The sequence below is a fragment of the Nyctereutes procyonoides genome, unplaced genomic scaffold (genome assembly GCF_905146905.1).
Source record: "Nyctereutes procyonoides isolate TBG_1078 unplaced genomic scaffold, NYPRO_anot_genome, whole genome shotgun sequence".
In the NCBI taxonomy this organism is placed as follows: Eukaryota; Metazoa; Chordata; class Mammalia; order Carnivora; family Canidae; genus Nyctereutes; species Nyctereutes procyonoides.
Genome location: NW_026575131.1, coordinates 24,161,514 through 24,176,857, shown reverse-complemented (window position 1 = coordinate 24,176,857; position 15,344 = coordinate 24,161,514). Strand labels below are relative to the sequence as shown.

At 37.0% G+C, this 15,344-nt stretch overlaps 1 protein-coding gene across 1 annotated transcript in view; it reads right to left on the bottom strand.

The window, feature by feature from the left end:
- Positions 1–15,344, bottom strand: part of SUCLG2 (succinate-CoA ligase GDP-forming subunit beta) — a 258,434-nt gene that overhangs the window by 15,504 nt on the left and 227,586 nt on the right. The window contains exon 10 of the mRNA XM_055344382.1: positions 4,297–4,417. Within this exon, the coding sequence (XP_055200357.1) occupies positions 4,297–4,417 (121 nt within the window). The remainder of the gene's footprint in view (positions 1–4,296; positions 4,418–15,344) is intronic.

The window sequence follows — 15,344 nt, the reverse complement described above, 5'->3', positions numbered from 1 at the left end:
CCCTCTTTTTTCTCTCATTCCTTTCCTATTTCTGCTGTTGTCTACTCTACTTTTACCTCTATGTGGTAATCCTGCCTAGGTTTCTAAAGTCTACCTAATGTTGTAGACTCTGCAGACTGACATGATTTTCCCACTTAGTTTTTTAGCCATAATATGTCGCTGCAAAGCCATTACTCTTTCCATGACAGCCTTCTGATCTACCACAGTCCTAGATTTCAGGTTTTACCATTATTACGGTGCCAGTTCCAACTGCCAAGTATGGAACAGATCTGATGACTTTTTTCTGATCCTTTACCAAATTCCCTCCCCCTTCCTTTCCAATGATTCAAATCTTACATATTTCCATGCTCAACTTGGAAACTCTCCTTTTATAATATTCCTCTGCTAACTCACATCTCTAAATGTACTATAATTATAGTAGTCAATGTTGAGTAAGCTTAAAAAGCAGACTATGCCAAAGAAAGTGGGCTGAGCTACATGGAATTCTGCTTAAGGGACAAATACTTTATAGGAGTCTGCATTCCCTTAGCATAAAGAGCCCTGGCTTGGTTTTTATGTAGTTCCTTTTACAGGGCCTTTATGGGTAATAGCATCACGGATTTTTTTTTTTCATTTTGTTATATAGGATTAGTGCCAAGAGCAGAGTTAAAGCAGAATTCTTCACCCTTCTCTTGTTTATTATGTAGTACCAACACAACACGGGACAGCCCTGATTTGGTGTGGGGCTGCTGCTTCCTAGAAATCACATATGGCTATTAGTATCCTTGGTACAAAACATGTGAGGTAAGACACATTTTTCACACAAGAGACTAATTTCCTACAAGAGCAAGAAAACACTAGCTAGGATCCCAGAAATGTCAAAAAGCTTTCCTGCTTTTTCCTCTCGATAAAAGGCCCTCAATGCTTATTATAGGATAGGAACTATTCCAGTGAAGGTTAAGAGTGGCAAAGAGGTCATCATGGATATTTTTAGTCTACATAAATTTGGGGTACATATCCTTTTTGAGTTCATCTTGAGTCATCACATTCAATTCTCTATGGTACAGTGGACATTGCGAGGTATCCATATTTGGAAAGATTCCATAAGCCATGCTGATGCCTCAATGCCTACTGCTACTAAGACAGAAGCAGAGTCTATCAGGGCAAACACTTGTTAACATTTTGTATATATTATTTTGTATTGTGAATTTTCCTTTTTCTTTTTGTTGTATTTCCCCATTTATCTAGTAACTGACATAGCTTTTTATTTTTCTATACATCCTACTTAATATCTAAAGCTCAAGGACCTGCACATAGTATTTATTATTTTAACTAGTGAATTAAAAAAACCCACAAGCATCTATTTTGGAAGTGCATTAACTTAAAAGATGCAAATCTGATGATCTAACAAACTGAGAAATTCCAAATCTTCTTCCTTGTAGCTCAGGTAGACCTCTGATGCAGCCAACAGAAATTATTATGGGAGAAGACATCAGACATGGTATTTCACATAGTTTAGCATGTGTATTATCCAGATACACATGATAAGGATAAATGAGAGGGATCATTTAACACTTCTGGAACACTAAGTGCAGTGTGAAAACAAGAGAAGTGCTACTTAAAAAAAAAGTGAAGTAAAGAAGTAAAGTGGGTAACTCTCTTTTCCTATGCACGTACTCACAACTAATAATTATGGGCCTCTGCTGACCACTCGGGCACACTGGGATTCACTAGAAACAATGAGCCCTCCATAGTAGACACTCATTTCTAGTCATTTCTAAGGAACAGACATGAGTCTAATCTGCTTATAGAGACTTGCTCCCAATTAAGAACACAAGCAGAGCTGACTTTTAAAACCTGAGGGCCACTGGTCATTTGGGCTCTGAAAATACTGTGACATCCACATTTTAATCAGAATTATACGTATACTGATGAACCCACTAACTTCTTGATCAGTTTTCTTTTCATTGCAGACCTGCCAGTAATTTTCCTTTTATTGAAATTATTTTTATAGGGATCAACTATGTCTCATTTGCATTTTTAAGAAGATTTATTCATTCATAGGTTTTAATGTCCACTTTAACTTTGCCAAGTGCTGCTCCAGCTATTTCCATTTTTCTTTGTGATTATATTTCTTTCAATACGATTTCTTTCAATTTCTGTCCATATGGTGCAGATCTACATTTGTGAGGCAGAGAGTCTCAGGAAGAAAAGACAGTGTCAGAGAGTGAAAGAAAAAAGAAATAGAAAGAGGCAAAGAGAAGAAAAAACAAACAAAGAAAAAAAACAGGCTGCGGCTATTCTGGAATCTTGACCTCAAAGGACAAGGATACACAGCAGAGTCAAAATATCCCTGGACTTTATCTTGAGGAGAAGAAGGTAATTATGGCACCAGCACAGAAGTTGGGGAAATCAAGCTGTCCCAAGAATAGTATGCAGAAATCTAATCATGGGGCTGCTTGGTCACTGTAATCTGAATTTGTGGATCATATGGATGGGCCTTTTGCACAGGTTCTCACACTGAAGTGCCTGTTTTTGCTTCTCTACTAGAGTGGTTTTCAAAGTGTGGTTCACCGAACTCTGGGGGAAGTCCCTGATGTAAAAACTATTTTTATAATAATAACAACAACAAAAACAATAATACTCTGTTGGCATTTGCACTGATGAAGCAAAAATAAGAGTGAATAAAATGACTGACTTGTTACCATAGAATCAAAGCCCTGATCCCAAGCTGTACTAATGGCCACTGTAGTTTCACCACCACACACTTATAATAAAAAGTTGTCACTTGCATGTAAGAATGTCCTTGATGAACAGTAAAAGAATATTAATTTTATTAAATGTCAACCCTTGAGCATATGTTTTTTTAATCCTCTGTGTGACCAAGCGGCAAGTATACATAAAACAAGTCTGCTGCATCCTGAACTGTGATGGTTGTTCTAAAAAAATGTGCTTGTGCAATTGTTTGAGGAGCGAGTTAAACCACCCACTTTTTCATGAAACATTGTATTTTCTTGGAAGAATGATGGACACACTATGGTTACCCTGACTTAGTAACGTGGTACACATTTTCTCTAAAATGAGTGAAGTGAGGCTGTCCTGCCAGCCACTTCACGGAAAACATCTGATCACTGTGTGGCTGATGATAAAATTTATACTTTAAAGTGAAAATTAGATTTCTGGAAAAGTTGCATCTACTACCTTGACAGCATCCCAGTATTTAAACATTTTTCTGATGAGAATGCTGTGATTTGAACAAATGTGAACTTTTTAGTATTGTGTGTTGAAATGTGGCAATCTTTTGAAGATCTGCATAATCCAGTATTTTCCATATGGATCAATGCGTGGCACTGCGAACCATAAATGTATAAAATCCATTTAATGTGCAAGACAGATCAATGGATTTTAATATAACAGTATGAAAAGCCCATTGAAATAGTTTCAGATTTCACATGATACTAATCTTTAAAAAGAAACTACTACTCATTAACTTTAGTGTAGTACAAAGAAAATTTGCAATTATATGAAATGGTTATTAAAAACTCCTCCCTTTTTCAAATAGAGATGTCTATGTGGCCATATTTTCTTCACACATTTCAACCAAAACAGCATATTGCAACACATATAATACAGAAGCAAATATTAAGCTCGATAGTAAAGGGATTTGCAAAAATGTAAAACAGTGCTGCTATTCTTATTAAAATTTTTAAAAGACAGTTCATTTTCATAAAATATACAGCATGTGTATTTATGTGTAAAATATACAACATAAAAATTATTGTTGAAAAGGTATGTTAAAAGTCCCAAGTAGTTATACCTCTTATCAAATTTCATTAATTAATTATGTTATCAATTAATACAGTGATAACTCAAAATAAACCCAAGCTCTTTAGGGTACTCAATTTTATTTTTTTTTATTTTTTATTTTTCTGGTGGGTACTCAATTTTAACAAGTAAAGGAGTCCTAAGACCAAAAGGTTGGACAAGCATTGCTCCCCCCATGATGAATAAATCTTGGAGTAACATTTCTCAGTGTTTTAATAAACTCATCTCACAAAGTGATTCATAATCAAAAGGATCCACTCTGGAATGAGTGTGAAAAATATGGAGAATCATAACAAAGGCCATTCTTAGAGAGTGGTAGTACTTATCAGCCTGTTAGGGACTCAGAGAGGTATTGCTATAGAGCATCTGTTTCATCTTATTTAAAGCCAGTGTTTCTTTATGTTGTCTTAGGAAGTTTGTATGTGCAAAACACGTTGGGCACCTGATCTTAGAGGAGGGGTACTGGCACCGTGGAAATCTATCATAACTCACCTTCCAGCCGGACCACCAGAGGCACCTTGAGTTCCAGCTCTTGACAGGCTTTGGTGATCCCATTGGCAATAATGGCACAGTTGACAATTCCAGCAAAAATATTGACAAGGATGGCTTCCACCTGAAATAAAAAATAGGAAGGTGCCCATCAAAACGCTGTTAGCCGACATTCTCAAAAATAACTGCCTAAGTAATAGAGATGATTAGAATAAGACTCCTTGTTGTTATTGTTTTTAACACAGCATATGAATTACAAAAGGCCCACAAAATGTCAAAAAAGTTAAAATTTAGTACTGAATTACTAAATAGCAATATAAAGCCTTACCATATTAACTCATATTCTCCCATCACTCACTTCTGGGAACTCAAAATGAAATCAATCACTACTCATTTATTACATATTCTATTCTGGCTTTTTATATATAATTGTCTAGAATTGTTCCTCTATGAGTAGTGTCATTTAAAATTTTATGCACTTATTTCTTTCCCTCCCTCATGCTTTACACTGAAATTTTTATCTGTCATAAGTGCCTTATGGAATGTTTCAAAAGTAGGAACTTAGTGAAGTGATTCTTTGTTGTTTTACATTAGTAGTAAAGATTCAAGCTTTTCCATCCTTCCTTAATACCTCTTTGATATGCTAGAGGTAGATTCTCAAAATCCAGAAATAGTTTAATTATCTTAGATAACAACCTTTTTTGATTAAAAAAAAACGAGCCCCAAAAGAATGATATACATGATATACAAGCTCATACCACAAGTAAGGATCTGAGGAAAGTCAAGTCAGTGACTGGAATTTTTCAGAAATGTAAATTTAAACCCATCATCTGAACCTGTTTATATGCATTCCATATTCAAAGGCATGTGGACAAAAAAAAAAAAAAGATTCATCCTGACTTGATAAATGGGTATAAGAAAATCCTGTATAATTAACATGAAGAACAAGATAATGAAGAGAATTCATTACCTAGATTAATTGATAACACCCCCAGAAAATGGCTATTCATCAAGCTAGAGTTATCAAAATTCTAACGATGGCATCACAATTATATTAGGGTACACTAAAGCATGTATGTGTGTGCTGCATGCCATTTTAAAATCCTGTTATTTCACTATGCTAAATGAAATACACAAAACATATGAGGAGGGACACCTGGGTGGATCAGCCAGTTAAGTATCCAACTTTTTGGTTGTTTCAGCTCAGGTTGTGATCTCATGGGTCGTGAGATTGAGCCTTGCATTGGGCTCCATACTCAGTGTGGAGTCTGCTTAGAGAGTCTCTCTGTCTGCTTCTTCCTCTACTCTCTCTCTCAATTAATCTTTAAAAAAATATGAGAAAAGAATGCCTTATATTGTTCTGCACTTCACTGTTTCAGAAAGTACCCATTGCATGAACCCTTATTTTAAATTTTGATTTTTGCCTGAACTCCATTGAGGAAGCACAGTAAAGATTAGCTTTCTGTAGCTGAAACACCTACACAGAGAATTCACATGATGTGCTCTGAGGTTACATAGCTAACATGTTTCAGTGAGGTTCAAAGTCAGTTCTTTAGTCTGCCTGCTGATTCTTCATTCATGTCAGATACTAGCATGGGCATCCTGGGCAAATTATATACCCTGTTCCAAACATGGTTTCCTCATCTAAAAAACAGAGTAACAGGATCTAGTCCATAAAGGTTGCTGAAAGGCCTAAATGAGATAATACACGTGAAATGCTTGTAAAATACTTAATGGTAATTTTATATATGTGTTTATTTCAACAAGCAATGATGAAAGAGGAGAGGTTACCTAGACAGCATGTTAGAAGTAAGAAAACCTCTTTACTACAGCTATATTGAATTAGAACAGAATAGAGGCACAAACTTAGCAAAGCTCAATAGAAAGGTAATGTCTTAAGAATAAAATAAATGAGCAATATTTTTCAAGCCAATTAAAGATTGGGGCCACTCCCCAAACAGAAACCTCCCATTACTATTCACAGCAGGCTGACTGGTAAGCAGAAGCTTGCTTTCTAATGACAGCTATTAAATGCTGTTAGCACTGAGGCTTCGTACAGCAGCAGTTTCCAAATAGCTGTGGGATGGAGAGGAATTTGCCAAAACAATGGAATAAAAAACACTCAAGAGCAATAATGACTCCACGGTGTCCAAGAGAAAAACTCAGGAACTGCTGAGGCTCACTTGGGTTTGTGCAGAGAGCTAAGCTTTTCTGGTAAAGTACACACTGGCACCTGTACACCTTGCCACATTTCAACCTGCACATTCTTTAAGGAAGAATTCAGATGTCAACAATTTCTTGCCTCATCAAGTTAGGGTGAATTGCTTGGTTTCATCTATCTTAAGGTAGTTATATCACACAAAGAAACTTATGTGAATTCACCCAAAAAGGCAGGAGTAAGGGAGCAGGAAGAAGGGAAGATCCCCACGACCCCATGACTCAATCCTGTTTACTGGGTGCCTGCCCTGCAGTGAGTGTCAAATGTGAGCTCTGGATTTGGCAGTACTTAGTTCCCATGAGGCTCTCATATGTCAGTATCTCATACTGTTGAATGAACATCTGGCATTAAAAATACTCTTCATTTAACAACTTGTACCTAAAAGTAAGCCAACCACATGCACGGGTGCAGAACCCAAGGAAAAGCCTTTTTATCCAACAGTGGAGGAATGATTAGTTAGTTGCCTTTGTTAGACTCACTGAGAAATGGACTACTGTTCTTCTATGGAGTTTATTCACCTCTCATCCTGTATCCCCAGCCCCAGTATACAACTCCCCTGTGGGGATCGCTTCTGTGCTCCTCCAAAATAGGGCCATGTAGTTTTTCCATATGCAGCTAGCACAATCCATGACATGGCATAATCATCTAATAAATAGTGGTTTCAAGAGTAAATGAATCAAATTAATTTCAATAGATGCTTAATGACCATCTTCCTTATAGCAGGTACAGACTTAAGAGCTTAGGATATGGAGATGAATAAGATATCACCACTATCCTCAAGGAATTCAAAGACCAGTTTGAAAGCCAGACGAGTAAGCTGGTGGTGACAATTCAAAGTGTACAGATGCCTCACAGAACTAACACCAGGGCAGGACCATCGATGTAGACTGCTATCATGTGAGAGGCTTTTTGGAAGAGGTGATGTTTTAGGTCAACAAAGAAAGGGAAAGAGCAGGAAGTCAGGTAGCAGAGAGCAGCCAGGATGCAGGTAGAGCAGTCACCCAACTTAGTTCATTTGAGACCTACAAACTAAATGTGAAGTAACCCAAGATGGTACGGGTTACAGAGTTGCAGGTGCCAGAAGCCAGGGATGGGACCTTGGCTCTTTTTGCTTATTCCTCCCCTTTCCAGAGCTGGGTAAAGGCAAGTGTTGAAAGCAGCCTCCCTCGGCATGGGCTAGAGGAACAGTAACGGAAGATGCCAGGAGGGACAGAGAAGATGAAGAGGGAGCACTTGAGCAAATGTGAGCTGAGAAATACAGCCCATATGAGAGCATAGAGAGGGAGGGAGGGAGAGAGAAAGTGGGGGAGAATGCAAAAGGGAGAGAAAGAGAAGAAAGAGAGTTTAACCAATACTAACAATACAGTTAGGACTTTTATAACAACAAGGCACATGGGTACTCATAGGCTGCTTAGCTCAGGGAGAGGGGATTGTTTAGAAGCCATGCTGTGCCACAGCGCACTGAGAGGAAAATTACCACCGGGCTGGAAGGCAGACCCCACTCCATCAGAGATGATGCCACACTCTTCCACTATAAAGTAATTTGCTGCAGTCATGCACTTTAGTGGAAATCTGATTTAAGGTTTCACTCTGGGCCAATTTCTATAATTAACAACTGTAATCTGCGATCTCAAACTGAGAATGAAATTAAGATGGTCTGAAAATGAAAGCCTCGTGACATCATTATTATTATTTGGCATTTATAAAGCATGTCCAATTTTCAATGTGTGCCTCACGTGTCCATTTGTTATTACAATCACTAATTGTTGTTTCATGACAATGCCAATAGCAACTTTAAGTAGCCTTCTTGTTTTGTTTGGTTTTCCTGGCAAAAAGAATGTTAAAAAAAAAAAAAAAGTTAGTGGTTAGGTCTATTTAAGTACCAAGAGACTTTCCCGGAAGATTCCTAAGTGCTTTTACGAACAGGCTTTTCCAAATTCTCAGGTGAGAATTGCAAGGGTTGCTATTTACAGTTTCAGAAAAGTTAAAGATCATCTAGTGAGGCAGATCCGGTGCCAGATACACTGCACAGGTCCCCAGGCCCCAGACGGCGACTCCCACGGCGAGGTCTGCGGCGGCTCTTGGCAGCCATACAGGTCGTCGGGCAGGCCAAATGCAGGTTTCTCAAGTGTCTGTGTGTATTTTGCTTTGCAAAATATACTCTGGCTGCAGATTTTAGCCCACAATTAAAAGTAAAGAGTGAAATTCAAAAGAAGAAAAGCTATATAGCCTTTGATATTTATCAAGCTCCTTTCGACCCCAAATAAATCAACCAACAGAATCAGTACTAAAACCCTTTTTGGCAAAATAATCTTTTTGAGTGTCTGAAGAACATAAGGGAAGCCCAGACAGATAAACTCACACACACAATTATATTTTTGGATAATTTTAGGTAAGTCCTACAACCAAACTCTTCTTTGGGATTTGGTCCCAAAGGCAGCTAATGGTAAAGGATAACATATAGCCTATGTCTGTACAGTGAAGAGTAGGAGTTTCAGGGGAATTGTGAGTTCTTTGCAACTATTTACAATATACTGTTTGAAAGTGTATTGAATGTGTACTTTTCTGGGAAAAGTGTCCATAAGAAATTGAGAGTAATAATTACAAACAATAGCTAATGTTTACCAGGCATTCAGTAGATAGGAGATGGGATTCTAATTATTTTACATATTTCAACACGTTTAACAAATGACTAGTATATGAGGTGGGCATAATTATTTTTCCCAGATAAGGACACTGAAGGTACTAAAGATTTGGAGAATCACTGGAGCTATGACTTTATCTACTATCAAGGATCTTTCAGAGCTAGCAAACCTATAGAGGGGCTACAATATACCATGTTTACTATTTCACCCATTCATTGCCACAGCTGACTTCACCACAAGCATGGGAAGTAAGGACTACCTACCCCATTTACAGATAAGAAAAGGCTGGTTCAGAGAGATAAAACAACTTGTATCAATGATGCAGCCAGCATGTCATCAGGATCAAAAGCTCAGTGTTCTTCAACATTATCCTGACTTCTAACAAAATGCAAATATTGCCAGACTGCTCAACGAAAAGTGAGGCATTTATTCAAAATATATTTTTGAGGGTCTACTCTTAGCTGGGCACTCATTCTAATCATTCAGTGGAGCCACTAACTAAGCTGGCAAAAGATATTTAAAAAAATGAAAATGTTCTATATTTATATCTAAAATTGCAAACTGTAGTAGCAGTTATCAAGGGGAGGGAAATAGGGGGTACTCTGAGATCACAGAACAGCATCCATGTTACACTGAGTAGTCAGGTAAGCCCTTCACAGGCAGTGACATTTAACTTCAAATCTGAAGAACAGTCAGGAGGAGACTATGGAAATTGAGAGGGACAAAGAATAAGTATCTCCAGACAAGAGGTTATCATAGGCAAAGATAGCTGGGTGGAAAAGAACTTGATAGATTTGAAGAACTGAATAGAACCCACAATATCATGTGCTTGTAGCTTGAGAAGTGGAGTGGTGGGAAATGAGACAGACTGCTCTGGCTGGGGCCAAATGATGCAGAGTGTTCACTTTGTGAGAAGAAGTTTGAAAAGTCTTTTGGTTTAAAAACACTTGCACAGCCTTCAGGGATACTGGAAGGGAATGATCATTCATTCATATTTATATTAAGTTTGTAAGATAGGTTTAATGAACTTAATTTTATGAATTAACTGATGGAAGCTCACATATATTTAGGGTCTCCTAGCTGTTAAGAAGTCACAGTTCAAACCAAGGTCTGTAATAATAGGTGGGCAATCTTAGGGGTGCCACTGTCATATACCACACATACAGGGCTGGCAAACATTCTCTTAAGGAAACATCAGTAAGTATTTTAGGTTTTGTGGACCAGTCTGTGTCCCAAATACTCAACTGTGCCATTGTGGCATGAAAGTTGTAAATGAATAGGTGTGGCTGTGTTCCAATAAAACTTTTTTTTACAAAAACAACAAATGGGCCAGATTTGGTCCTTAAGCCATAGTTTGCCACCTCCTGATATAGGCATGATTTGATTCATGGCTAGCATCTAGTTCACTGCAACCACCACCCCTTCTTTGCAACATTTGACATCTCTTTCATATAACTTTTCATATTTTAAGTTCTCTTCCTTTGTTGTACCATGTTCTTGGCCATCACTGTAGTAGTGGCTGAATAAATGAATATGTCTATGACAACTTTAATATCATCTCTCTGAATCAAAGTCTGTACCTTTAACAAGTTCATAAGATGTCTTAAATGCCTTTTCTTTATTTTCTTTCTCTCCTTAATGTTGGCTGGAAGCAAACAAATAAGACTTCAACAACAAGCAAGACATTTTATAATGGTTATTGCAAATAGTTAAGGACTGTACTGAGTTTATTTTTTTTTAATTTTTATTTTATGATAGTTACACACACACAGAGAGAGAGAGAGAGGCAGAGACATAGGCAGAGGGAGAAGCAGGCTCCATGCACCGGGAGCCCGACGTGGGATTCGATCTGGAGTCTCCAGATCGTGCCCTGGGCCAAAGGCAGGTGCCAAACCGCTGCGCCACCCAGGGATCCCTGTACTGAGTTTAAAACATAGTGTAGTATATACATTAAGCACAGTCAGTACAACTACTGGTTTTTGCCTCTGCTTATTCTAATTCAGCATGCTAACTTGTCCCATTCCAGGAGGCAATGCTCATAAAAATCAAGCAAGCATGTTTATATTAGGCAAGATAAGGACATTTTTTTAAATCACAAGTTATTTTAATTCTGGATGTTGTTGTTCTTGGTTAAGCATTTGTTTTTGTTAAACTGCTTTTCTCTTTTTTGTTGTTTTTATTTTCCTGTTGAATTCTAATCATGTCTTCTAATCCATTGGCAGCCAACGAAGGAAAATAAATGGTGAAGGAAATTAGATGCAGCTTGGATAATTGATGTTTGTATGCCTGGCTTTAATAAAAATACTCTGCTAAATGAGAGGGGAGTCTAAATGGATTCAGTCAATAAGGAAGTGACTCAGGTGAGGAATTCAATCTTGGGTTTTGTTGTAAACTTACAAATAAGCCAACAGCTCAGTTCAACTGGGATGAGCTGCTCTGGCTTGCTTTTTCTACTTGTGGTTTGTTTTTGAAATTTGAAATTATTTTCTTTTGTGTGAATTCAAGCTCTAGGATTCACTAGGTTAAAGCAAATGACACATCCTCCAAATCGCTAGGAATGACATGAGAACAAGAGTATTTCTTGATAAACCTCACCCTCTCACTCTGCCCTCTTAATTTCTTAGTGAGTTCACAGAATTCAGTCTGAACAATCTCAGAATCAAAATAAGTATCTTAAACATCACCCTTCATATCAAACAATATTTTGGCATTTTAAATTACTCAATCAAAATAAACCCAATCATTTTATTCCAGCTCTGCAATCAGTTATTACAAAACTGATAGCATGGAAATAGCATGTGTGGATGAACAATATTTGGATGGATGGAGAGCCAAGTTTCCACGAGGCATGACCTTTGAAAACAGCCAAAATGAGCTGAGGGAAATGTGTCTAATTTTTTCATTATCTACTTTCTTTTTTCTGAATTCCTTCTCTAGTTATATCCTGCAATCTTTTCCTCACTAAAATAAGTAAAATGGTATTGAGAATCAACATGTAGTGCATGCTAATTTTCCTAGGTGCTAGTAGTTATGTACTACAACTTCTAGTAAGTAACCTGATGCTCAAACAACTTCAGATAACTTATTCTAGGGCACAGAGCTCAGAAGCCAATGGAGCCATGATTTGGACCAAGCTAGTCTGACTTCAAAGGCCATGGTTTTTCTCCTCCATTGACTTTCATGATTAGTCAAAAGCCCCAGCTCTACTTTGTTTCTATTCTAAGTTTCAAGGGCACATTTCTGAGTCCTATATTCTGGTGCCCACATATTTCTTGCTTTCAAATCTCAGTGCCTCATTAAATGGATCTGAGGTAACATACCTTTTATGGTTTTGTGGACCAATGGGTTTCGGGTCTGTAGAACCCCATGTTTCCTGTTTACTGATAAAAGATTTGTCCAGAGCTTGTGGTATGCAATCCCTACTTAGGTTGTAGAGTAGTGATGATGATGGTGTATGAGTGGATCATGACCCTCAAAACCTAGAGCCTGTCCTGAAATAGATGTCTCTGTAAGACTCCTCTCTGCAGACTGATAAGCCCTCTTGCTCATTTCTGACATGTTGAAACTTATCCCTTTGCCACTATTATTATAATAAATATTAATTATTTTTAATCATGATCAGTAAAATTCTAAAGGAGAATTATGTCATTTGAGACATCGTTGTTAATACAGATTTTAAGTATTAGGTGATGGAATGGTCACTGGCAGGAATAGTAACTCTGTGGGGCTATTTGGAGTATGGTGTTGAGAATAAGGTTAGGGCCATGAGGGAGGGATTCAGTGGGAGGGATCTGCCACCTATAAACAACGCCTGCCTTGGTAGTGGAGGAGAGAGTTAAATCAAAGAGTTATAGGTTTGTCTAACTTTGGAGTCATATAATACAAATTTTGATAATTGGAATTGAAAGATTTATCAACATTGCCATTCCTTTACAGAGAAAATATTGGACAGTAATGAAATCTAATTTACACCCAGCATAATCCTAGAATTTCATTAATTATGTATGTTTAAATGTATGAAAACCAAAAAAAAAAAAATGAGCATCAGCTCTCAGCACTAGATAGGACAAAGGTAACTTTCATTACAAAATCTGGTTAATTTAATTTAATTTAATTTAATATTTATTTGAGGCAGAGAGAGAACCTTAAGCAGACTCCATGCCCAGCACAGAGCCTGATGTGGGACTCCATCTCACAACCCTGAAATCATGACCTGAGCCGAAATCAAGAGTCAGACAATTGACTGAGCCACCCAGGTGCCCTGGTTATTTTAACAGGCTAAAAAAATACTATAAATACTGCACCATGGAAATTATAAAAGCTATACTTTCTCCCCAGATGAGTGGCTATTAGAAGGTGAAAGCTTTCCAATGTATGTCCTGAGAAGCTCGAGGCTTACGTAATTTTATGAAAAAACTCATATGATCAGACAGTATGGGTTGTAGCCCATGAGAGCTTTAGCAAACAACCTGTGTTCTAACTTGTAACGTTCTATTTTAGTCGTTTTTTGAAAAAGACAAAGGGATGGAAATTTGATCGCCAGTGAATTCAGGAGCTGGTGCATTGAGTGTTTGGATGGCATGGGGATCTAGGGTCCTTATCCCCAAAGATACCAATCATGTCAGTATTTGGATCATTTTTATAAGTAAGTGTCTGCAAAACTTGAAGGCTTTTGTAATCAAGAACATCAACCATGAATGCCAAGGCCAGTCCAAGGATGAGATACAAATGTTTCCCTACAAACACTGGCTGGAGTGAAATGAGCTATTGACAGGAAGCAGGAAAAAGAAAAAAAAATATCTAAAGATGGAAATACTGGTTGTCATTATAAGCAGGCACAGGAGACAAGAAGTTAAAAGAACTGAAGAACACAGATATTTGAGGGAACAGTCTAGACATGTTTTTTATTCTTTGCGGAGACATTTCCCACATCCTTTTGAACTGAGAAACAGAACCATTGTTAAGATTACAAAAACCACTTGGACACCTAGAATGGCAAATGTAAGGTTCTTTTGAGTGTCATGTGTTCAAAATAGCTCTTGCAAAAACTTCTATGATGTGTAATTTCGCCACAGAATTATCTGAAACTAAGAGAAAAAATAAAAATTAACGAGATTTTGGTTTTACCTGTTCACCAGGAAGCATCAAAAAGCTTAAAAAAAAAAAAAGAAGAGGCATAAAATTCTCACTTAAAAGATCAGCTATTAGAATTGACTGTTAAGAAATATTTTGGTTACAAAACTGCTTTCCAAGCTTAACAGATAATTGCTTTCAAGGTAGGATACTTATTGCTCATAATGTAATATCTATATATTATTTGTAATGGAAGTTACATTGGTGCAGATTAAGAATATTTATTGGCACATTCTTTCTTAGTAGTATTTTGTCCAATCATCTCAGACTAATGTAATGTTGATGAATGTGAATATGTGTACTCCATCATCATTCATTAGAGAGTTAATATAGAGACTACCCATAAAATTGGCAACTTGGTGAAAGACTCATTTATTAATCTATAAACAGGATGTCTATCTATCTATTGTTGCCACAAAAAGTCTTCACAGGGTAGCTCTTCCTACAGGAAAAGGGGAAAATGTTTCCATGGGTGATTTCTTTGCCTGTATTCATGACTGACATCAATTAAAAAAAAATTAGCTAAGCAGACAGAGCCCAAACTTAGGACCACAAAGATTCACACTTCACACCATAGAGAAATGAAGATAAATTTAGTTAATAGCAAAACCCACTGTTTCTGTAAATAACAAGTCTAGTGTAAGATGAAGGTGGCATATAATGATTCTGTGACACTTCATACATCTGTTCAGATAAACCTATTTGATTATTTAGTTTTCTGGAGAAACAAAGGATTGACAAAAATTTATATCAAAACCCCTAATGGATAAAAATGTAACTGGGAAGTCAAAATATAAGCTTCTAACTAAGATCTTAATAAGTTACAAGCTATTTACTATGTACTAAAATTTACATTAAAATTTTTTATAAAAATTGTTAACATTTTTAAGTAAAATAAAACACATTTTAAAAACACATACATATGTTTCTTCTTATAACAGATCTTTCCAATATATTTGTGAAAATAAGTTTACTGCCAAAAATTTTGTCTGCAAGTACATGCTTCCAGTTTATGCTAAATTCTTACCTTTTGTTCAGCCCAGTAAAATGACCTC